At 43.9% G+C, this 26,128-nt stretch overlaps 1 protein-coding gene across 17 annotated transcripts in view; it reads right to left on the bottom strand.

Moving 5' to 3' along the window:
- The window catches only part of raraa (retinoic acid receptor, alpha a), a 149,884-nt gene that overhangs the window by 7,488 nt on the left and 116,268 nt on the right, over window positions 1-26,128 (bottom strand). For all 17 annotated transcript variants that reach the window (XM_042397289.1, XM_042397283.1, XM_042397281.1 and 14 more), the window contains 2 exons: window positions 11,081-11,229; window positions 1,510-1,651 (listed from right to left, as the gene is read on the bottom strand). In XM_042397289.1, coding sequence (XP_042253223.1) covers window positions 1,510-1,651; window positions 11,081-11,229 — 291 coding nt within the window. The remainder of the gene's footprint in view (window positions 1-1,509; window positions 1,652-11,080; window positions 11,230-26,128) is intronic.

The following is a 26,128-nucleotide window of genomic DNA, read 5'->3' as shown; positions in this document are numbered from 1 at the left end:
TGCTGTCCCCAGATGGTCAGCTTCTCCTTCCTCACCAGTCCAGACCAGTTTCACAAGCCAAAGTCACTGCTGAGGACACAAGCTGAGCAATCTGCACACTACACAAAATGACCACGATCAGAAACTTCTTATTAAAACAAAACCAACTGAGCTATGCTATGTCGAAATTTATCCGATAATAAAATTTCCAGCCTCCAATCCATTCAGAAACCTGTTTTTTTTTTTCCTCTTGTGCAGTGCTACTTCTTCACCACTAGATGGCTCTCCAACTCCAGTCTATCCCTCCGTGTTGTGTGCCGTGTGCCTCTGTGTGTGTGTGTAAGAGAGCTGGCTGCTGTGATCCCTGTAACCATGATTAATGGCCCCATTCAAAGGTAAGGAGCTTAGAGGATAACTTCTTTTACTGTAAGCCACAGTGCTGTGGCATGGGGAGCGCTCCCTGCACTCGCTGTAGCAGAAAGATGAGGTAAATAGCGCTGGGAAGACAGGAGGCAGAGAGGGATAAAGCAATGGAGACTATACGCATGTGTGTTTAAACAGGTGTGTGCCTGTTAGAGGAGGGGAGGTGCCAGACTTTCTGTCCACATACACTTATAATTAATGTACTGTATGTCCTATAATTATTTAAGTATTTATGAGTACAAATGTGTCCCGTACACACACTCTGGTAATGTGTAAAATGATAGCGAGTGTGTATAATGTGTATCACAGTGTGTCATGTGATCGGGTTGAGGTAAAAACCCTGCTGGCCTTTGAGTTCTCTGCGGTCACACCTCTACCAATTACTTTATCAAGTCTGACTGCCTGCGCGTATGTGTGTGTGTGTGTGTGTGTGTGTGTGTATGTTCACACAGCCCCCGGGGTGCAATGATGGGAGCAGACGCCTGCTCTTTCACTCTCGGCAGGTGAGAACATATTCATCACAGAGGCCTGCCAAGCCTGGCGACACCCTGACTGTTAGTGCCAGTCTGCATCACGGCTGCCCTTTGTCTCGCGTTTACAGTGGATATTCTCTTCAAATAAAAAAGTTTAAAAAAAAAAAAAAAATCACTTCAAAGCGTTAACATATGAGCAACTAATAGTAACAGCTTTGATTTCACTGTGACTTTGTTTTGATAAGCACCAGATTTTTGGGTTTGTGGAGTTTCTCATAAAAATGTCAAAAAACTGATAGCATCTACCAACAAACATGCTGTGTGTTATGTGATTGGATCTGATACGAAGCAGTTTCATAATTAATGATAAATTAAGCCCAAACATTCACACTTAGTATGAGTCACTACCAAAGCTGATGTATGTGTGCATCAACAGTGAACACTTATGCAATGTTGGTGGTGGAACTAAATGTCAGCAAATGCTGCGGCTTAAGACTTTCTGCAGTGGTAACAATCATGCTAACCCATCTGGGATTAAATCACTATGATGAGATCTGTGCTTTGCCCTAAGAACCTCCTCCGCAGTGGGCTGTGGGAGCAAGGCTTTCTGGGAAACATTGGTTTTTATACTCACACTCCTTGGACATCCCCACTTCCAGGCACTTCTGCAGCCGACAGTACTGGCAGCGATTGCGGGTGACTTTGTTGATGATGCAGTTCTTCTCCCGGTGACAAGTGTACACCATGTTCTTCTGGATGCTTCTCCGAAAGAAGCCCTGTGTGAGAGAAAGATGGAGAGACGAGGAGATGAAGAGTGATCACCAGCGTGGGTGGAGGGATGTGGTGGATTAAGGATTATGGAGGAAATTAGTCTGTCTTAGCAAATAGTGCAGTGAATAGCACAAAGCAAATACAGTTGTGTTGCTGTTTGCTGTTATATGTCTGCCCAGCATGGTTATCTATTAACATTACTGCTTTGATTATGTGCTCTGTCTTCATATCTTGCCAATGTTTATAGTGTATCTTTTTATCAAGTGCCAAAAAAAACCCTCATAAACTGACTTATAAGGTTAAAAAAATATTCCATTAAAAAGATACCATGTAGAATAGCTATATATAGCTGCAATTAAAAGGCAATCAACTACCGAACAGTTAAGTCCTTAAAGGGCTTAACCCGCCACATAATCTGGACGGCGACTAATAGTCAGTGAACTGTCACCATCCCATGAGGTCGCCCACCTGCTTGGTGAATGTCACTCGAGACACCACACAAACATGATTCTTGAGATGTTTCAAGTCAAAAAGGCTTTTGGGCCAAAGGGTTACTGAGTGTCACATAACCGTGGCCTAGTTTACAAAGCCAGAAATAAGCAATTCTAGATCGAGGCCAAGCGCATATTATTAGAGAGAAAGAGAGAGAGAGACCATACACCGCAAGTGTAAGAACAAAAGAGGAATTCCTCTTTTCTTGCATTTTCTTTTTCAATCTAACTGGATCAAAGAAAACGAGAGGATACATTTTAAAATGTAGTCCATGCATATGAGGCAGAGGAGAAATCATAATGAGATCATATTTGGTCACTGGACTGAAATGGGAGATCTTTGGGGAGATGTTTTGATTGCACAAAAGCAAGACATAGAAACAGAGAGTAATATCTCTCCCAGATAGATGCAATATGCATCCCAAGCACTAGCATGGTAATAATTTAGATTCTCCCCCTATGATCCTAAAGTCTAGCTCTGACTGCCAAAAATAAGATCTCAGAATATTGGGTCATAAACTAACTGAAGGGAGAATAGTTTAAAACAAGATAGCATGTTTTAAATTAAAAATACACCCAGGATTTCTAATATCAAAAGAAAAACTGACCATGTAATAAAACTGTAAGCCAGTTTGATAACTTTGTCTGAGAACATCTCTAGTACTAAAGACTGAATGATCTATATGTTTTCTCATTTCAAGTAATATCAATGTTAAAATAGTGTTTTGTACCCATAGAGGCCTTTAAATGCCCTTATGTTGCCAACAATGACAAACCGGTTGAAAAGCCATACATCAGAACTTACATTCTCCTTAAGACCACGCAAACCTCAATAAAAATCAATGTTAACCTCTGTGGTATCATTGCTTAAACATCCCTTGTGTGTCAAAAGATATAAAGAGGTTAATGCAAATCAGCCACAACTGAGTGAGTGTTCAGTACTCAGCAAGCATGGCTCAGGACAAATGTAATACAGGTCAATGTCAGTATTGACGCAGTGGGACAAGGGTTATGTTTTGGAGAGTGGATGGGTGGGTGGGTGGGGCCAGCTAGGAAGGGAGGGAGGTGGGGTAGCTGCCAGGGAGCCCCATCCCATGCCGAGGGATTAGCTTTGCTAGCCGACAGATGGCCAGTGGACCTAAGCCCACAATTTGTCCTTCCCGGATCACCAGCCTCTTCTCACATCTCTCGTCCACCATCACAGAATGGGAAGTGATTCAGGCTTTTGATGAACTACAAAGAGGAAGTATGTATACTTGGTAATGTATCTGTTTGGCGATAATGCTATTTAAACACGACTTTGTGTCTGGCTGGTAGAGGAGGTATTTTAATCCTTGGAGGGTCACCTCATGTAACCTTTGTCCTGACCTCATTAAGGACTCACATCTGCTTGGCAACGTGTCACATAAAACACATTTTTAAAGTTGGAAAAGGGTGAACAATTCCACCTACTTCGATCAAACTTCTGGTTTTCTTGCACAATTTCCAGCCTAGAAATAAATGATTTGGTGCCTCAAACAGATACATACAAACTCTTAAGAAGAGACCTGCTATCTCCCGGCAGAACAGCAATGCCATCAACAAACAACAAATTAGAGAGAACAAGGTTTGTAGGTTGCCGTTAATTCGAGCTGCTGGTGCTGAGGGATAAGTCAGTGGTCTTTGTGTGTGCATGTGTCATGCCCTCTTTGATCCGATGATGCCCGGACCCTGAACCCTAGGGTCAACAGGGGATTGACCCACTCCCTCAGTGCTTGAAAGTATGAACTGTGAAGTGTATTTAAGAGCATGTGTGCGAATAAATAGTATTAAAAAATTCAGCCCAAGCAGCCTCTATTTTTTTTTTGATAACACAACAATGACGATAATAGTGGTCACTGCGCTGAACCAATGTTGTCAGTTGAAAAAATATCACGTGATCCACTCATCAGCACAAAAGGCCCTCTTGACACCACTTATTCTACCAAAAAAACCCAAAAAAAACTTAAAGAGTGAACACACAGTGAGCTAAATAGATAGCTAAAGTTAGCTAGCAACATACACTAAATATGAAGTCTGTCATTATTTCAAAAGACCGAAAGTGACAGAAACTGAAGTTTCAACTGAAACAGTTGACACCGAGGAGGAGATGGACGAGAAAGGCAATGAAGTAATGTTAACTGAAGCCCTCAGCCGCCACACCAGTTTATCCTCCACTGCCGCGAGGAAATGTAATTTTAACCCACAGTGGCAGAGAACATTCCCATGGCTCATTTTCGAGGATAATTTTATGTACTTCAAGTACTGCAAAGCACAGAAGCAAGCGGACAACTCAGCCTTTGTTTTTGTGCAGTATCTCATTTAAGGTGAGGGTTGCCCGTAACACAATAAATCGCAGAGGCATGCACTGTACAAAGATGTGTACATTGTGGGATAAAACAAAGGCTCAAGAACCTTGCAGGCGGCTGTGAGAAGGCAGGTGTTGCTCTCTGAAGAGGAAATGAAGAGGAAGCGGAAAATAAAATGTAATATTGCACATTATATTGCAAAAGAGGAGGCGGCCTTTGTGAAGTTTGGACTACTTATTACCCTACATAAGAAAAATGGAGCGGAAATACATCCAACACACAAAAATGACAAAAGGTGTGCAGAAATTATTGGACAAATTGCAGACATGATAAAAGAAAGCCTTGCAGCAAAGCTGAGACATGGAGTGTGTAATTGTTTATGTGCTGCTCTTGGAGAATGGAAAACCCTCTGGTTGGACAACAGACCTTTGAACATTCACATGCCATTGGTAAGAAAGTTGTTTCTCTTTTTAGCATAATTTGTTTTAGTGTAACATTTTAGTTATAGACAGTATTTGTAATTTAGAGAATTGAGTGTCAATTTGGTTTTTGATCATTATGGATTTTATGTTTTCCTTCAAGTGGTCCTGAATGCCACCAAGGCCGCATGTGATGCAGTTTGCCAAGGGGATGATGGAGGGTCGATGAGAAAATATGTGTCTTTCGGTGCAGATGGGGCTTCTGTCAACATGGGCACCCGTGTGGCTGTGATTGCCCACCTGCAGAGTGAGGCAGGAAGACATAAAATCCCAATCCACTGTTTTCCACACAGGTTTGTAATCACGACAAGTTATAATGCCTCTCTCATCCAATTAGTTAAAAATGTTAGGCAGCACAGTGTGTGTGTGTGTGTGAGAATGAATAAGTGAGAGAGAGTGTATTCTGTTTCTTGCACAGATCGGAACTTGCGATACTCATCTTACAGAAGACAGAACCTAAGGTTTTTGGTAGTCTACAATCTCGCCTCACCAGTGGTCATGATCAATACTTCAGTGGTTCTTTAACATATGAAGCATCTGGCAGCCTCAGCGTCCACTTCTATTGAAGTTCAAGGGCAGGCAAAAAGGTCATTTATCTGGTGATGATCGCCATAACTGGTAGGTAAATTAACTTAATAAAGTTTAAGTGGTTTTGAAGAATAGGTTCAAGAGTCAAACATAACTTTCATTATCAAATAATTAACAGATGGCTAAGGAGTATATTTTCAATGAACATTTTCATTGAATTATGTTTTTACTCCCTAATCAACAGATAAAGAAGGAAATGGAGAGTACAATTCTGCATATATTGCCACTTTCTTTGTGACCTGTTTGAGGAGCTAGCTACCCTTAGCCTCACACTATAGAGGAGCGATTAGATCCTCCCACAAGCCACCTAAGAGTTGAAACAAACAGTGACCAGACTGTAGGAACTCAAGATAAAGCCAAAGCCAGGTGGTTTGCCTGAGAAGATCAAGACCTCATTTGCTCAGCAGCAGGGCGATGAGATGAGATTCCTCGTATGTTTAGGATAAGTCAGTGTGAAGGATTTAAGAGAAATTGATCATCCTAAGGATTACACCAGACACCTTCAGAATCATTGTATTAGATGCACAGCAGAAGGGTTTAAGGATAAGAGAAATGCAGCTAAGGTTACAACCATGATTTTGTGTGTCTTTTGAAAGGAATGACACTGAAGTGGAATGTCACAGGCCTCACACATCCACAGCTGAAGCGCCATGTGGAAACTGCCATCAGCATCAGTGTGGAAGCTATCAAAGCGAGGTTTGGTCTCTAACAGGGTAAGAATTTATTTGACGAGACACTGCGTTGCCATTTGAGACACTTGTTGCATATGTGCAAACTCAATTGCTCTCTTCTATCCTTCAGAGCAGGGTGCAATACAGCTACAATCCAGGATGAGTGGCAAGGGCTCAAACTCCTGGTAAGCCAGAACTTCAAGGACAAAAACTACACTGGCTTGTAGGACATGCTGCTGACAAAGGTCCCCTACAAGCAAGACTACATATGGACTATATATACAGTGAGGTCCAAAGGTCTCTATCTATCTAGCTATACATCCATCCATATATTTATTCATATTTTTTAAGCTGAATCTTCAACAATACAAAATCACAATTTAAGTATCGTATAGTTGCATACTGGTTTCGATTAGTGAAAGGTAAGAGTTAAAATGAATTTAAAAGATGTCATCTTCTCCCTTAGAACATACTGGAGTCGGTGCAGATCATTTCCCTATTTCAGCTACCCAGTGTGAAAGAGGCTTTTCTGCCCAAAACCGCATCAAGAATTCAACAAGAAGCTGCCTTGGAGTATCCGCAACTTAAGACTTCATGCGGATCAGCTTGGAGGGGCCTTCAGTGGAGCAATTTGATCCCAGTCCTGCTGTGGACCGCTGGCTGAGCTCAAAGCGGGCTAGACGACCTGCTTACAAAAGCTGCCGGACCAGTGATATCCTTTGTGTCTTCACAGACAGAGCAGACTTTTTTGGCGTTTAGAACCAAGAAGAACTACTTTATTATAGATATGTTCATACAGTTTAAAGCAGCTTAAAGGTTAATTACATAATTATTAAACAAATACAGTTTGAAACAGAAATAATTAAAAACCTAGTGTACTTTTTGTATTCAAAATTAAATCATTTTGCTTGTAAATGTCTCATCGTACCCCTTCATTAAGGAAAAACACATTTGATAAATTTTCATTGCACCCCTAAGGTTTTGTATGCGCTCCTAAATTTTTAAACTTAGGAGCACATGTGCTGCTTGGGAAAAAAAGTAAGCATCAAGCCCTGTCCCTCCTGACACCATGAGGCTCAGGTGCCCTCTTTGCAGCACCTCCTGATTGGCTGTTGCTGCCGGCTCGTGGGCCAGTCGTCGATTGTTCCTGTCCCCCCTCCCCCCCTTCCTTTTTTTAGGAGTCATTGCTTCCTATGGCCCTTAAGCCTCTTTTTGTATCACTGCTTAATCCACCCGGCGACAAGGGCCCTCAGCAGGCCTGTCAGCCACCCTGCAGCGTTCAGAGGAGATGAGAGCCGCGAGAAGAGGGAGAGGGAGGGAGGGATGTAAAAGAGGAATGAACGGTAACAGCACATACGTGATTGCATGTGTCATGTGCTCTTGAATTCACGGCTCTCTACCTGGTGTGCGTTATGAGCCTCACGCGTTTATGAGTGTGTTCTACTTTGCATGTGTGTGAGGAAATGCTTTATTAAGAGGGAAGCAGGGGGGAGTCTGGGGTTGGCGAGTTCACAGGGAAGCAAAGGAATCCTCTCTTACGTGACTTTCACACTGTGCCCAAATTAAGAGTGCGTTCCCAGCCACCTACTGCGTCCTTGCGTGTGTGTGAATATGCATGTGCGCGTTTGTTTGTGTGTGTGTGTGTGTGTGTATGACTGTGCCCCTGTCTCTATTACTTAGCAGCTATTGCTACAGCCCACACATTAGTAAAGATGGATGCTTGGTAAGAGTGCCATCTGAAAAACAATCCAAATAGGGGACATTCATGCAAGAAGCGGCGGTTGGGGATTTTTGGAAATAGGTTCACTTCCCTTCCAGTGCAGCGGATACCAGGAAGAGAGATCGCCTGCTGTGCGCTGCCATGCCTCCAAGACAAAAACATAAATATGAGGGGGCGGGCATGCATATTTAATGTTTAAGTGTTAATATCTGGAGGGGAAAAGAAGTGCAATGCCGGTGAGTATGCTCAAGCAGTAGAACTTAAACAACAAACGAATGAGCTGTCTCTAAGTAACAGAGCTCAACATCCCCCTCCTGTTTCCTCTGTTCACTGCAGCCCCCAGGAAATGCCTTTGTAGTTTGGCATGCTGCAGCAAAGCCGACGCTGCTAACCCTCGACTTACCCCAGTCTCAGATGAGACAACCATATACATTCACATGCCTGTAGTGTTGAATTATTGAGTATGCTTTGCCAAGTCATCTCTTCTGAAGTCAGAGATACGGAGAAGGCATCCTGAATTTTTCAAATTAGTACTGCGGCTGTTGAGTGGGCAGGCAGTCGGCTCGTGGACGAGGGGACTAGCGGCAATCAAGCTAGGGATATTTTCGTAGTTTTAGCCAACGTTCCTAATGATTGTGATAACACTTTTCCAAACTAGAAGAGAAACTTGCTGTGATCTGGGAGCACTTCGGCATCGCTGGAACTAAAGTCCAGAAGGGCAAAGACATGTGTGGTCAGACTGGTTTAAAACAAATTCTCAGTTTGAAACCCTTATCTAAACCACTTATATGCTCATGAAAATAACCATGAATGTTACAATCATCCACTTGATCTGATACATTTACAACAGTGTTTTCACATCTAAGTAGTTTGGTTTAGATACTTCGGGATTAGTTTAAATCATCTGACTGCTCATATTTCTTTCCCTGATAGTTTGATTCTTGCATGAATATCATATCCATACAGTAATGTCATAAATATTATAAATACATCTGATTATTCATTCAGTATATTATTTAATTGAAAGCTTTTCACCTGACTGCATGTTGCCTCTCTCTGGTTAAAAATAATCTACCTCAGCCATAACATATCAGAGAAACTAATCATATTCAGCCAAGAAGGTGGTTTCATGGAGAAACATTTCATGAAATTAATCCTTCGAGACCTGAAATTTCTATCCTACCTGAGTTGAAGGGGGCAGGGAGTGTCAACAACTGATGGTAAAATGTATGTATTAAGTTACTGTTTGCCCTCATTTCAAAATAATTTGCACTGAACAATTCAACAATGTGTGTTGACGGATGAATGAAAACATCAGCTATATCCCCGGTGTATAAAAGCTTCAAAAAGCTAATTACAGTGTCAATTCTGACACTATTTCTGTACCGTCAGTGAGAACACTGTGATCACTAAGGAGAAACAACTAATTACTCAAGTTTACAGCTTGTCTATTGTCTGCATTCCAATGTTTATCACACTGTTACAGAGTTTCAGCTACCATTAGCAGGTGTCAGATTGTTGTGTGTATACGAAGTTCTAAATACAGCTAGAAAGCAGAGTGAGCGGCGGTTTGGTTGCAGGGGTCAGCCTTTATTTATTTTTCATTTGGGGAGCTGGTGGAGTTTCAGGGAGCATTCAGAGGTTTTGTGTTAGAGGGTTCAGCGTTTGTACTGTATGTGTGTGCCAGACTCTTAGCTTTCCAGTGCTCTCCTCCCTTTCTGCATTCTTTACTCATTTTTCACCCCCCCCCCCCCCCCCCCCCCCATTTGTGATCTGGTGCGCTGACCGTCTTTCTTTTGGTGTCAATGAGTTCAGCTGTGGCCCCTGTACCCCGTCCACCTAATCTGCTGCCCCTCCAACCATCCCTTCTGCTATCTCTCTTTCTTTCTCTCTCTCTCTCTCTCTCCGGCTGTTCGTTCCTCCCGGAGCACACTCTTCTCTCTCACTCCCTGCAGTCTCTCTCATCTTCGTATAATTTTGTCTACATTTCTACACTCCCCCTGGGTTCCTGCCCTTCCTTACAGTTTCATTTCATCTTTTTTTTTTGCTTCCTGCTTCCTTTTTCAGTGTGCCTTTTTCCTCTATGCTCTTCTCCCTGCTTCCACATTACTCCTATCTCCTAAACATATGGAAACACAGACAGGTATTGGCTGCACAGTCATTAGGTCAGAGGGTCTAGCAGGCACATGTCATCACCAGCACCCCCCCCCCCCCTCCCCTACTCATCCAACTGCTTCCTATCTTGTCTCGCTGTGAACAGAGCTGTTGTCATGAGAAAACCCTTATTTTATAAACATCACTAACAGATTTGCATACTCCTGTTTTGGTTGAGATTCTACAGTTTTGGAAATCCTATCTGCTAAATTCAAAAACGTATCATCTGCCAGCGAAAAAACAAGGAGGTTCCCAAAAATGTTGACATTACTGCACCTGGCAGTAACATTACATTAGATTCCACAGATCCCTCCTCCTCTTCTCTATCCTCTCCTGAGCTTATACAACACTGGCTCAGTGCCTTGGGTGAAGCGAGATAAAGAGCTCAGTGTGCTCACACTAACAGAGCAACATGTATGCATGCACACGGCAAGTATCAACTGATAACAGAGCAGATGGGCGTTATGCGGCCTCTTCAGCACCTGCGTAATACGTCTGTATTGATAACAGGCGGCAGATGTGGACACGTCAGCAAAACTGATAGGAGAAGCAGCAACAACACTGCATGGATGACAGAGTTTCACACGTACTGTACATGATAAGGGATAGGACTGTCATATAAGTTATCTAATTTTGCAGTGTCTACAGGTATAGGGTTGCAGGTTTGAAGTGATTAAAGAGGCCATCGTCCGGGTGCTTTACAAGAGCAGATCATAGAGATTACGCAGCTCAATAAAGCAACTGATAAAGTCTGTGAATGATTCCCTGCGAGAAAGTAGTCGATTTTGACTCACTTCCAACGTTAAATTCCAGAATTAAACACCGAAAACCGCACGGGGATGCAAAAATACTCAAAATGACATGTCTTATCATTTTCATCACCTGAGCACAGGCTGTGAAGACCTGTGTGTATTTTTGTTTCCTAGTGCAAATCACATGAAGGTTACAAGATTGTCGAACAACTTGCTTGCTTGGCAGATTAAGAGGAAGGCCGGGAGTCTCACCTTGCAGCCTTCACAGGCGCTGACACCATAGTGGTACCCTGAGGACTTGTCCTGGCACACAAAGCAGGGCTTGTAGACGCGGGGCGGCGGGGGAGGTGAGGGCGGGCTTGGCACTATCTCCTCTGAGCTGGTACTCTGGGTCTCTATCGCTGCGGAGAGGAAAAGAGACACAGGAGGGGTTAGCGAACATTATCAGACAAGAGAGCCGACAGACATGCGGCGTTAATCGATATCAGTAGGATAAATACACAATCTCACGTGTAACCTCACACACATGCACCCAAACACACACGTCTTAAACAAACTAGTCCAGACAGATGCACTGCTGACAACATCCAATACAAATCACCAGAAGGGGAACTTGCTCACTTTCTAACAATGTGTTTGAGGAAAAAAAAAAAAAAAAAAAAAAGACGGCAACTTCTTGATCAGGCGTTTTCAGATCTGCCACAGGAAAGACTCCTCAAAATGGGTTCAAAGAACAAGCACTTTCTAACACATGCACACATCACACACACACGCACACACACACACAGATTATCAAGGCAGCCAGCCTCAGCAGAGTATTCTTATTTACAGCAGAAATGACGGCTTGTGTGTGTGTGTGTGTGTGTGTGTTACAGCAAGGAGCTGCATTGTTAGCAGGGCTCAAAGACACTTCTCTCCTCTGATACACGGCCTTGAGTTGTGCTTTATTTATTTTTTAAAATTATGGAGTAAGTGTGAAGGCTTGAAAACATTAAAAGAATAAAAGCATACAACAATAACTGCAGACACTTGACCGAGCAAGACAGATCTTTGCAACTTGTTTACGCCTAGGGTGACCAGACATCCTGAAAAATTCAGGACACTCTCGGATTAAGAGCAGTTGTCCCGAATCCCGAATCCTGTCCTGTTTGTCCCGAAAATTAACCATTAAGATAATAGTGATAGATAATATGAAAAAGCTAAAGTGAGAGCTGTCTGTATGCTGAGAGACTCTGCTTACGCTACTTGAGACTTGAAAACCTAAACACTTGACTTGACTCGAGACTTAAAGGCAAACATGCTGAAGAGACCTGACTTGGTGACACAATAATATTGAAAAACGCTGCACTGAACGTATTGTGTCTTTTGGATTGCTGCCAAATTGTCATGAATAATGAATAACATAACAAAGATACGCACAACAAGCTGCTGCTGTCACCAGGAAAAAATGTAGAAGACTCTAAATCCAAATGAGAGAAGCCTTTCATTAAATTATCAATTAGTCCACATGAATTAGTAGATCAATAGTTTTTCTTACTCTCTGAATCCGTCAAAATATTCTGATCAAATCCCTTATATAGACTATTTAAGAGTATTACTGATGTGTTTTCACTTGCCTATTTCACTGATTAGGCTATCATAAATAACAGATTGTTGATGTCATTTGACCTGTTTTAAAGCAGATGATGGAGAATGCAGCCGCCACTGCGGGAGGAATTTGTGATAAAAATATCTAAAAAATGTGTTTGTAAGCTCCTTCAGTTTAATGACAATGTCAGCTGCTAAAAAAGGCATTTAAAATGAGTGTGACATATCTTTCACCTGTGTGTAATGTAAACACAGCCGGAACACTGCACTTCATATCATCCTCAGAGTCAATCCATCTATCTCTGTATTATTCAGGGTTAGAGTCTGATTTTACTCGAAATGATTCTATACATTTTAATTGTGATATTTGACACTAAGCCACCCGTTTGAGTCATTGGTTCAGTTGTTTCAACATGAAAATCAGGTATTATTGAGTTTATATAGTGACTGTCTGAAGTAAACATTACTATTGCTGCTCAAGAAACAATATGTAGTTATTTTTTAAATACAAATTATTTGTAATCCTGTTCTGAATCTCTTCTTTATCAAATGAAACGGAAGTTGGAGTTGTGAGGACAGGGGAAGTGTAGCTGCAGGCAGCCATGAAGAAGGAGCGATCTGACATGTGTGTCACGCAGACAGATAGATGTGAGAGGCACCACAATGATGAAATGAATATATATGTTATGGATAATGATTTGCACACTGTTACATACAACACAGTCATTGTGTTTCTTTTTCCTGATGACAGACAGTTGACTTTATGAACAAAAACAATACATTTTAGCTTTGAGTTTTGACTTTCACACGTTTTACTGTTTGTTGACACTGAGTGTAATACTGTACTGGAGGCTACGCCCACCGTGACCACACCCACCCCAAATCCCCTGTCCCGAATTTCACCCATTCTCATCCGGTCACCCTGTTTACCCCCCCCTACCAAACACACACATACACACACCTACCTCACTCCCTCTTGTATAATACCACACCAACAAACAGAAAGAGGCTGAATACATACAAACCAAACAACACATGAGCACTTTGTAGACTCACAGATTTTGTGTACTTGTGAACGTGGTAAACAAAGTGTCCCAAGATTGTGTGGAAGTAACCTGCTGTTGCCTTCATGTAATACATATTGAACTTTGACCTCAATCTCCTGTGTGTTGCAAAACGCGGCTCTTTAATCAAATACAAAAACATGAATTCACAATCAGACCTGTACCCTGTGGACTAAATAACCCCTGTATAATCCCTGTTTGCATATGGTGCCATTTTAAACTGCGTGTGTGTGTGCATGTGTATATACTTGTAGTTTTTATTCAGATGCAAATACGATTCCTGAGTTTTGATATGCAAATGCATCATTGGCAGTGGACTAGTCACAACACAAAATTAAAACCTAATACTCAATTATCAAGAAGACGTAAAAACAACAAAGAATGTGTGCCAACTTCATAATTCTGTCAGTACTCAATAAGAATATGCTTCTGTGATCTACATCTGTCTGGTTCACTCAGTATCCATACAGGTATACTATTTGCCCCTGTGTATCTGCAAGCCCGTTGCTCCGCCCAGCATCATCAGCTCAACAGAGGAGGGATTTGGGAGGTTGACAAGCAGCTCAGAAGCTGCCTGCAGCTCAGTGCTCGTGTGTAAATAAGCCATTTATATTTAACAGAGTGGGCTGGTTCAGCAGGCCTGTAGTACAGCTGGGAACACACTCCACGTGACGGCACCGCAGACCAACACAACGCTTTCAACTCTAATCGTACTGCATACTAGACAATAAAAGCAAGGATGCAGTTTCTCTCTCTCTCCACACACACACATACATACATATACACATACACAGACACACTTTCCTATCCTTTTATAGTGTCCGTGTGCCCGTTTCAGCTTGCCGATCTCCATGCACATGCAGCAGATGGTGCAGGAGAAGATTACATTCAGAACAACCAAAATAAACCAACCTGATGCCCAGATATGTTCAAGGCTTCCTGGAAAAAATAATAGACACAAGCGCCGCGCACCAAAATCTAGCCTCTCCGAAGCCTGTCTGTTATCTCTGCCGTCAGGAAAACATACAGCACATCCAAGCGGGTTTCAGGTGACGGGGACAGTTAAGCTAAACAGCAATAAAGATCACATTGCACACCTAACGGTGACACCCAATCAGGCTTTGGTTATTAAGACATCTCCTTTATGAGGCCGAGATATCATATGCCACTTTCACACCAGCAACAACCTCATCAGCTCTTGGTGCAAATGTGTCAGTAGGGGTTAAATGAGAGGGGCAGAATTGGTTTGAAATGTTTTGAAAGAGGCATATAAGAGTGACAGGCAACTTCTTATAAAACGCACACCTGAGAGGAGTAAGATGCATTTGTTATTTACTTCAGAAAGCTTTTTGGTTTAACAAACAGATTTCTTTGGTAAAAAGATTTTTGTTAAAACATAGAGATGTACGCGCAACAGCGGGGGAGATAAGAAAAATTGGAAAAAGCAGAAAGAGACTCTTCAAATGATGTAGGATGGAGATGAAGGGAGGAAAACAGGGAGGCAAAAAAACAAAGGACTATGACGCAATAAACAGCAATAAACAGACAAAAACACAAAACAGATGAAGTGATAAAAACGGCACACGCACAGGGAGTGAAAGCGAGGGTGCATTACTTTTGCTCGTGTTCTTTCTCTCGTACTTTTACACACCTGTCAGAATTTTATTTAAAATCGTAAAAGACTACAAATGGGAGCATTTAGAAGAATGCGTAACTTACTTCTTCAATAAACTAGAAGGACAGAAGCATATAATAGTGTGAAATTAGTAAAGCTATTAATTTCAGAGGACATAACGGAGGGGAGGGATAAAGTTGAGCAGATGAGTGGACAGCATATGCTCATAAACAAGAATTATACCATTTCCCCAGAAAGAAGAGTTATACAATGCTGTGGTGGGAGGATGAAAAAGGGGGAGGTGATTTTGTGCAACGGAGGTGAGAGATTCAGTCACAGATTGAGCCGGGAGGGTGAGTGTGAGAAGTGGGGGGGGGGAGAGACTGTCCTTTGCCCCTTATTGCCATTTTATTGGTGTCATTAAGGGCCATCTCTGCCCATGCCACTGGGTCACACAGTCACCACACTCATGTCAAACAAATTAAACTTAAATAGAGCACCCATTACATAACATGGCATATTTTCTCATTAGCAAAAAAAAAAAAAAAAAAACACCATTCACAGTTTTCAGCGCTCTTCTGCCTCTCTTGATGTGGACTGATTACGGCCATGCATTATTAGTGCGACCACGGAGCCGTTCATCCACGTTAAGGCTGCCTTCGTTAGAAACGCATAGCTAAACAGATGTGCCGCCCGCCCACACACACACACACATAAAAATTGCATCCATGTCTACATGTACACAGGAAAGGAGCTTTTCCTAAAGCCATTAAAAAAAAAAAGGCGGACACACACACACACACACACACACACACACACACACACACACACACACAGAATGTACAGTCTTAATGAGAGCACCCATGGAAATCTGGGACACAAGGACAAGAGTCTGTGAGGGGGCTGGCGACTGTAATTAAATACAATGGCTGGCTTCTGGAGCCTTGTCAAGCTGAGGCATGGAGCAAAACAATGGCGGGCCTGTGGACGGAGAGGCAGAGAGGCTCAGTAGAGAGGACGGAGCTACTTAGCCCTTCAGCAGCCCTCACCCGGGCATTATTCAACACCAGCCTGCATCCAAGCTCTGATCAACACCAGCCATCACACAAGCCTGGCTATTGTGCGATCCGCAAAAAAAAAATCATACGCACAAACACTGGAAGAACTGACTCACACTAGCCTGGAGAGCTTCCCTCGATATCCTTGCAACATGTTAACGCTGGGAATGTGTGCGTTTGGCAAGGTTTCCCATCCAGAGCCTGCAAAGTCACCACTGCAGCTAATACTTGAGCTACAGCTAGATTATCATTTCTTTAGCCGAGAGAGGGCAAGCACATGTAGACATCAATACTCCCACACTTTGCTTGGGGGATACGGGCACAACCCTGAAAATAATGTTTTAATGAAAAACAGAAAGGATTTACTGATAAGGAATCTATTGTGTTTTGGTGGGAAGGTGAAACACAAACCACACGAACTGTATGGCAGCCGCGAACATTGTTAGCCAGACACAAGGCTGGATTCAAGTCTGCAGCCCGGCATGTTGTCAGACCAGTCCCAGAAGCGGGAATAAACAGCACAGTCCATCAGGTGTAACCAGTGAAAACAAACCCAGACACTGCTTTATACAAAACAGGAGAAGCCCTTTTAAAAAGGCGGTTTTGTGTGTAATGTCTGACCACTGGCTACAGCTGAAAACTAGCTTTTTGGTTACTCATATTTAGACTAACGTAAGCATTGATCCTGTTGAATTTAATCAATTACAAAAATGGGTCTAAACAATGTGTGAGTTGGCCATTTATTAACAAATACTCATCTCATAACACCGATTCTAAATATGTCAAATCTCCTCAATTTAATGTGATTAGATCTCTCCTTTGATATTCACATTCACAGACGAGTATTATGAAACACTCTACGTGTGTCTGTGTACACCCCCCAGTTGTCTTAATAGCTTAATGTAGCGTGCCGTTCTCGAACTCGGAGCCAAAGCACCGGTGATTTAATTAAGTTCAAGTGTGAGTGGTTTGTAATGCCGTTCTTTGGATTCACTTTGCATACATCATGAGCCACAAGTGCACTTAGAGAGAAGCCGCGCCCCGTGCAGCCACATTCTCCATAGCCAATTACCGCATGACTAGACTTAAATGGACAAATATGCACGAGACACAAATGAAATCTATTCTGATGATGAACTAGTTGGAGCTGTAATACTGACAGTAGATAGCCTGGCTAACATCAGCACTTCAAAGGCATCAAGGCCAAAAAGACCACAGACCAACACACACACACACACACACAAATACACAAGCCCACCGGCTATTATCAAGCCTCCAGACTTTGGGCTGTCTCGGCCCAGTGCTGCTGAGCAGTTCTTGAGGTTCAGTTCTAGGTTAGTCCTCTGAGATTTGATTACCTTCATCCCCACTGGTTACTGGGCCCAGCTGTGAAGCATATTAATGAGATTTCACCATCATTAGGGGGGAGCTAACTACATTAGCAGGCTGGCTGGTTGGCTGACTGGCTGGCTGGACTGCGGTGAAGAGAATTGTAGAAAATGAAGGCAGAGGGGATGGAGGAGGAGGAGAGGGAGGACTTTGACAGGGTCTTCCACTTTGTCGACTCCTACTCAATCATGGACCATTGTGTTTCTATTAGGTTATTTGGACACACACATGCACGCATACGCACACACACACACACATGCTCGCCATGTGTGACATACATGGAAGAACATATAGAGGTCCATTTGTCTTTCCATGCAGCAAGAGAAGAGACATCAGACAGGCCACTTGTGCCACAGGCTGCTACATTAAGGCTTGCTTTGAAGTCTGCTTAAAATAATGAAGTGGGATGGGCAATGGAGCAGCCTCGGGGATAGAGACCATCTTGCAAAACCCTGGAAGTTGTAGGCCAATGTATCATGCAAGTTCATAAAAATGACTGGCAGCAACTTAAGAGCTTTTATGTGCAGTGAAACAGTCCAACAAGTGAGCAGAGAAGAGCATTAGTCAGGCACAGAGCTGGACTTTTTCTAAATATTCAGACTTTAATTCTGGTTTCCATGTCAGGAATGTGGGGAAGCAGCAGGGAAAACGATACACACACACACACAAACACACACACATTAATACACACACACACATACACACACACACAGGGATGCTTTGTCAGCACTCTTCAATTACTGAAGGGGGAAATGGGACTATTTCCTTGCTTACAGGGAAATCCTGCCATTCTCTAACAAAGCGTCATAACAGCTCTCCGCTGAAAATGGATGGGTCTCCGTTCACTGCCTTCACACTGATTACCGACAGCAAAGCCACCAATGCCATCTGAATATGAGACGGGGGCGAGGGCGGGGGCGCGTGCGCGATCACACACACTGGAAGGCGTGCACAGGCTGACAGCTGTAAGGAGAGTGACAGTGGAGTGTGTTTGTGTTCAAACACAGAGTGCGAACAGTTATTGGATGGGAGAAGGGGAGGAATCTGGCGGCAGTGCAGACAGGCATAAGTGAAAACACACACACACACACACACACACACACACACAGGGGAAGGAGATCTTGTGGAGGTTAACATGGGGCAAGAGAGCAGACAGCTAGCCTCCCGCCTCCCACATTCACTGTAACTAAATCCAGCCTCTCCACCCCCCAACTCCCGCCACTTTCACCTTCTTTCCTCTTATTCCTACCTGTCCCCATCACTGAGTTTGACATTCTTCTCCTCCTACTGCTCTCTACAACTTGTGTTATGCAAGGCAGGAAGTAAGAGGAAGTCCCCTTTCACTCCTTGAATCCTTCGGTCCATCCTTGCCAAAAATGATTCTTATAATTTAAGGGGGCCATGGATATTAGACTAAGCACACAGCTGACTTCTGATTACTGTCACCGAGAAAGAATACAACTGCACAAACAATCATACATACCCATCTGAAATAAACAATTCAGATTCCCATAAACATCTCAGGAAAGGTGTAAACAGTGTAAAGCTTATCAGTTATCACCACAAACACATTGTGGATTTGTCTAGCCTCTGTAGGCTGTACGTAAAATGGTCTAATATACGAATTTATCATTTGAGCCACAGCCAGCAAAAGGCCCAAACATAGTGCGCAACACGCCTGCAGACGCAAACAAATCGCAATGGATCACAGGTGAAGTTTTAGAGCATAGGCAACAGACGCAGCAAAAGACTAAATGAAATTATAGAAGTGTTTGTTAGGCTATTTGAGGCTGGCCATTTGTTACTGCTCTTACATCTTGCATGTTCGTGCAGCGTACAAATGTGTGTGTGTGTTTCAGTGAGGGCGAGTAAGGAGGATTACTGAGGATCCCCCCTCCTAGGTTGTGCTCTACTTAAGCTGCTGCATGTTTATCTTGCAGTCTACCTTCTCAGTGTAGAAAAAAGAGAGAGAGAGAGAGAGAGAGAGAATGCATGGAGATACAAGGTGCTGTCACTAATAAGTCCCGAAGCAAAATAATGCAAACATACAACATCTGCATGTTACACAACACAACCATTCTAGGGGGAAAAAAATCCAATTCTGACATTATATAGCGTTTCTAACAGAGTCATCATATATTTTTAATTCATACAGCTAACACCATGGTGGGTCTAGTGCAAAGGAAGGAGGGGTATGGATCAAGCTGGGAGCTTAATCTGATTCTAATATCATTTTCTGCACGGAATGACACATCACTTCCACTTAAGGGAGTATGGTGTGGTCCACATTTCAGAGAAATGACAGTCTGCTGTTTTGCAACCATTGCAGATATTCAAATTTTGCAGAGAGGGCAGAAATTGATGTGACAGTTCAGAGCTCTTACGTAGTGCGTTTGAAGGCTACACTGGCTCCGAGACCAAATTTTGATGGATAGCGCTCCAAATTGGGACCAAATAACTCCCCCATCTAGAGTGTTACAGCAAGAAAAACACACACATACGTGAGTGATAGATGAGGGTCCGAGCAGAGGCCGAAGGGCAAGGCGGTGCAGAGTAAGGAGTCTTTCTTGCCTGTTATGACGATCCCTGCTCAACACCAGGAAATGGTGGTGTTTGTCTTACGCCAAGAGTGGGGAAAACACCAGGTTGTGTTTAGCAGGGGTAATTAATGGTATCTTTACATCTGGGTGAGGTAGGGTGTGGGAGGTTGTACGGGTATATGTGAATGTGTGGCACTATATCATGCGTTTTTTTTTCTGTTTGATTAGGAAGACACCCAACCTGCCTGTTTACACATTTGAATGCATGTCGTGTATGTACTGTATGTGTGTGCATGATAGCCTGTGCGTGTGAACATCAGCATGTTCTTGTTTAGGACGGGCCTGGTTTTTATCAGCCCACCAGCCCCCACCATGTTCCAAAGCCCTCCTCCAGGGCCCCAAGATAACTTCCCTCTCCACGCTGCCAGGCCTCTGAAATAACAACACACCAGGTTTTCCTATCACTGCTGCCCCAGCAAATGGAGACGGAACTGAGAACATGTGTGGACAAACTAGTGCGCGGGGGAGGGCGACAGGGGGAGGGGCAGCGAGAGATTGAGCAGATGGCAAAGGTGAGGTCTATGGGGGCTAGACTTAAAGCAGCGACTTCATGTTAACCATAGTAGCTCTTCTGTGCTGCTGCTGCTGCTGCTGCTGCTGCTACCACATGCTGGCCTTTGGTACAGTTATTTTTTAACATAATATAGAACAGAATGCGCCAAACTCCTACACCATAAATAAAATTCATAATCCTATAATCACTCAAATGTTTGTGGATCTACTTGTGCAAAAAAAAAAAAAAAAAAAAAAAAAAAAGCATCCAAAGACAACCATCTTGCCGGAGAGAGACCACAAGTTCCCTGGCAACAACGCTCCCCTGCAACCCTGAGTAACACGGTGTAACTCTACCCAGCAGCTGTCTAGGCCTGCTGACTGACAGTGGGACTATGTGAGTTGGCAGTTGCCCCGGGGTGACTGGAGATATTTGGCATGAGCTGATGGTGTGGGACATGGTGGTGGGCACAAGGGGGCAAAAGGCAGCCTGTATCGGCCAGCGGATGCCAGGATGTGGACAGGCACAGCAGTGTGTTTCAGCCGCCTGTAACACATGTCAGGCTAGGGTGTGGACTCGAACACTCCAAATATCCAATGTGAGAGTGTGTGCATTCTGAGCATACAGTTGCAACACGTCTGCTCTATTAGGATGCTTTGACACCCTGTGGTGTCGGCGCATATGTGCTTACCCCCCCCCGCATGTTTGCATTACGGACAGCCTCAAAGCTTCGTCACAGCGAAGAGCTAAAGACAGGGAGTTTAACTTAACGGGAGGAGCAGGCCTATGATTAGCGAGCCTTTTCCGTGGCTAATCCACATGATGAATACAGGCAGTGTTTGCCCACACTTGATCCTCCATTGAACATTGAATCTATGTTTGCGAGATGATCACACGCATGTAGCAGCTGTATACAACCAGCTGAGCGATACGACTGACCCACATTAAGAAATGAAGGGAGGGCGAGAGAGCTGGGAGCAGGAAGAGTCAGGCTGTGAGACAGAAACAGGGGCTGATGAAGACAGAGAAGGAGGAGGAGGAGGAGAGAGCATCTGAGGAGAAAGCAAACATTTCAAATGCAGGCCCCAAATAAAGCTGTGCATGCTGGAAGGTGTAACCACCGCGTAACCTCCCTTTGTCAACTCTCTCCTAGCAAATGAATACATCCTCCTTGAGTGACTTACGGCTGCGATACCTCATGACGCATAATTCAAACTCAAGGTCATCATTGTATCATAACATGAACACACAGGAGTGCAACCGCAGCCTTTTACAAACTGGTCTTTAATGTTACCACTCTGACTGTGAGAATGGCTTCATGAAACATTAAGCTTCTCTTTTTACAGAGTGCCTGCGCTGGTTAATTATAGAATTGTGCGTGAGTGGATGCCAGTGTGTGTGCTTTTTCCTCCTGCGATAACAAACTGCACTCATGCATACTAAGAGACAGGAGGGTGCCAAAACATGACCTGGGCCTAGCAAATCCAGAAGACTCGCTGTGTGGTCTAAATAACACCCAGTATGGATTACTTGCCTTTTTTAAAAAAAAATATTAGTCATCTGGGCTGATGCTCTTCTCCAGAACCACTTAGAATAAGTGCAGCAGCCAAATAAGCTTCAAGTCCCTCTACTCCTGTAAAATCCAAGGTCAACGACATTACAAGCAACCAGTAATAAGGAGTGCAAGGGTCCTGAGACCTTAAAGTAATCAAGGAAGAGAGAAGAGCTGAGAAGGACGTAAAATGGTTTAAAGTTGTGAGCACAAAGTATGTCTTTTAAGAACAATAATTGAGCGTAGTTGAACGATTTGGGACTGATGATTTTAAATAATGGGGGGGGATCATGAACACATTTCTGCCTTTAGCATAAAAAAAAAAACAATCACAAGTGAAGAAACACTGGAAAAGGCATTTCATACACCATTATTCTGTCCACCAGCACTGAAAATACATCCTTACACATTAACCAGGCCCTATTCATCTTTATTGAGCTAAGTGTCACACACAGTGCCTCTCTGTGTTTGAAGGCCAAAGGACCTTCATGAATGCTTATGCTCGAGTGTTTGCTCTTCACTCACTCTAACAGAGAGGTTATCTGCCCATTGATACTCGCTAATCCAATGTGACTGGCAGCATTCAAGGCCCTCCGTTCTTAAGCGCATATTCAGTGGAGGAAACGGGTCATACATATGGAGGGAGGCAAAGGGCTATTTGCATTAGAGGGCTGAAAGTGGACTTGGAGAGGCCAGGAGGAGGTGGAAAAGAAAACAGAGGGGAACAAGGAGATCAAGAGAGAAGGGAGAAAAAGAAGAGGCTCATGAGGATCTGGGGAGGAGAAGAGAGGATCACCAGGGACAGGCTTTGTCATGTTAAACTGCCTCTCTCGACCCATGTTCTCCCTTTCCCCTCCTCTCTGCCTCTCCCTCGCTCTGTGGATAACACAATAGTCAATCACAGGGGAATAGATTACGAGGGTTTGATCTTCTCGACTTCAGAGCGGGAGCATGACAGTGGAAGTGGGGGAGAGGTCGCGAGTGCAGCGTGTGCGTGACTCGGTTGGATGAGAGGCGTGTGTTCAACGATGCTAAATAATGTGCCTTCTCACCAGGCCCTTTCTCTTAAAAAATCCAGAAACCCCATTTAGGTTTGTCACTTCGTGTACTCGTCAACATGAGTTAGAGCTAATAGTTAAACTCACTTGTAATTTACCTCCGCCTTCAAGCCCCAGCAGGCTATCGTGCATTCCTCTACTGTACATGACACCCATAATGACAACAGTTCCCTTCATAAATTAGCTCAAAGTACAAATGTCAGGGTTGGAGTTGAAAGCGTATTATTGCGCATGTAAATGGAGGCATTTGCAAGGGTGTGGACAAGAAGATGCAGCAAGCATGCCATTATCCTGTCACTGGTCTGTTAAAGAGCTCAATGACGCCGGAATCTGAGGGGGTTACTAGGTCAGCAAAAGGGTCAAAATGGCCTTAAGACCTCTAGGAGACAGCTGACATATTTAGAATAGTCAGACGCAGAGGGGAACAAGCTACCTGGTAAGACAGAAACTAACAAAACAACCACTCTGACTGTTTTGTAGGCCACCACACATGCAGAACATATTCTACAGATATGAAACTGCAGTCACTGATCAACTTGGCCACACATCTGACCAAAGACCAGAAATAAGGCGGCTATCAAAGATCACAGAGGTACCTTTAAACACTCGAGCCTCGATACTGCACGGCAAGCCACTGCTCTCCTGCTCATGCCCCCCCTAATGATGACTGATGATGACACACATTTGATTCAGTTGTCTGATGTGTAGTGTCAGGGGGCTCCTTAGTAGAAGATTTGGGCAGAGCGAGGGGAGAACGGGTGGGCGGGGAGAGGTAGACTCATTTGTCTTTAGTGTCTGCGCTAATGCCAAAAAAATTTAAAAAAATAAAAAGTGAGGTGCTTGTCGATAGCGCTGGGAGGTTCAGTTAGCTCTGTGCTTAGGAAAAATGGCTGATGAGAGCAGGCAGAGTCATCAAGGGAGCCCAGTGGGATGTTACTAGAATTTAATGAAGGACATGTTTAGCTTCCTCGGGTATGGGTTGTGCTTCTCTCTTCTCTCTGTGTCTGTATGTGTGTGTGTGTGTGTGTGTGTGTGTTGTCTGTGCCTCTGCAGACACTAATTTCCTGCATGGATCCCTGACCTTTCAATGTAGCCTGGAGGGAGCCATTTGATCATGGCACACACACACACATACACACACACACAAACACACACCATTTCCTGTGATATGGCTGGCCACAAGTCAGTGGACTGGTTTAGAAAGACAACGTTGTTCTCTCCCTACGGTCAGTCTTTATAAAAAGGAGGTTTTTAAACATAGTATACAGCATAAATACATTTTTTGACAGAGGTATTGGTCTGGCGCGTTCTCAGAAACAACAGCCTGTACAGAAATAACGGCAGAGCTAAAAAACATGGCAGGCTTATGTGCACAGGAGCAACACAACACTTCAAAAAATGCCATTGATGTAAAGGTTTAATGTTAATGTTTTGTTTTGCAGATGTGATCATCTACAACTCAGCCAGAGAGGATAATCACTTGTACGCATAAGAATGTCTCTCCTTGCCTGAGTCTCCATAAAATGTGTCAAAAACACTGGTGAAAAAATAAAGGATATGTATGTTTGCACACATGGATTATGGTTTGCAGCATGTGTGCGCGCTAGTAAGCACGCCTGCCAAAAACAATGAGTGGGAGTAACCTGAGCCGAGCCCTCAGGTGAGCCTGGTGTTAATGCTTCCACTTCTCCCTCCTGTCCTCTTTCCCTCTGGGGTCCAGTTAACCCCGGCTGGCCTCTGTCGACTGCTCCGTCTCTCGGCCTCGTGACCCGGGCCTCATTATGACCCTTGGGGTGACTGCGTGCCGTTTATTGTGACCCAGTTCCACTACAAGTAGGAATGCACGCCTCTCCCAGTTAACTCCGTCCATTAAGCTAAGTGGGGCCCATCAATTATTCAATAGTTTCCAATGTATAATTCAAGGGATATGGGGGACTGTCATGAATAGCGACACACACAGGTGAGGACAGAGCACAGTGCTTTCAGTTCTCGTTTGCCTTATTACATATATGTAAGCCGACTTGTTCAGTGTGATGAGAGGGAAGTTGGGATGCCGCAACAACGCTAATGTCAACATGCGATGAATAAGTAAGCAGCAGGGTGTAAGAAAGTGGATAAACAATTAGATCAGATTAGATGACCAGGAAAATGAGGAGACGGGAGAGTTACAGGAAGAGAGGGCTGCCAGAGGGATGGTGAGAAAACAAAGTGATACACAGCAAGAGACTGTCACAGAAGAGATGCCAGGAAAGCCGTGTCAAGTGAAACAAGTGTTAAGAGTGAAAATGGAGGTAGCATAGTGAGAAAATGAAACGTGTGAAAAGAGGAACAGAAAAGGATATTGCGTTTATTTTTGTGCTTCTGTCTTGATTTATAAATCACAGTGGATTGAAAACTGAAGAGAGAGGAAGAAGAGAGGAAAATTAGGGCAGCGCATTAAAAGTGAGAGAAGGCAGCTTTACAGTGCTACCCCACCCCCCCACCCCCCCCTCTCCGCTGCTCTCCCCGCTGTGTAGGCGTGGGTCCTGGGGGAGCCACCGATGTTAATACAGTTATTAAGCCTCTCCACTGAAGCCTGCTCCACCTCCTCAACCCTCAGCATCAAGGAGCTCTCTGCCTGCCAGGCAGCGGGCAAGCTCGCTTGCTTCCACAATGAGATCAAACAGTCCCAAGTAGGCCAGCTCAGGGGAAGCCGGTGATGGAGCTACCCGCTGAGCAGTGAGGGCAGGTGGGGTTGGGTATGTCAAGCCCAAGGAGCATCCCAGCAGGCTTTAGAGAAGGGGGGGGGTGGGAGAGTATGCTTCAACCTTGCAGCGGTTCCTCCTTCCCTTCCTCCTCCTTTTAAGTCAGCTGACCAAGATTCCCATGCATCTCTTCCTGGTGT

Source organism: Thunnus maccoyii, chromosome 20, assembly GCF_910596095.1.
Source record: "Thunnus maccoyii chromosome 20, fThuMac1.1, whole genome shotgun sequence".
NCBI lineage: Eukaryota > Metazoa > Chordata > Actinopteri > Scombriformes > Scombridae > Thunnus > Thunnus maccoyii.
Note: the sequence above shows the minus strand (reverse complement) of the source record. Positions and strands in the feature narration are given on the sequence as shown.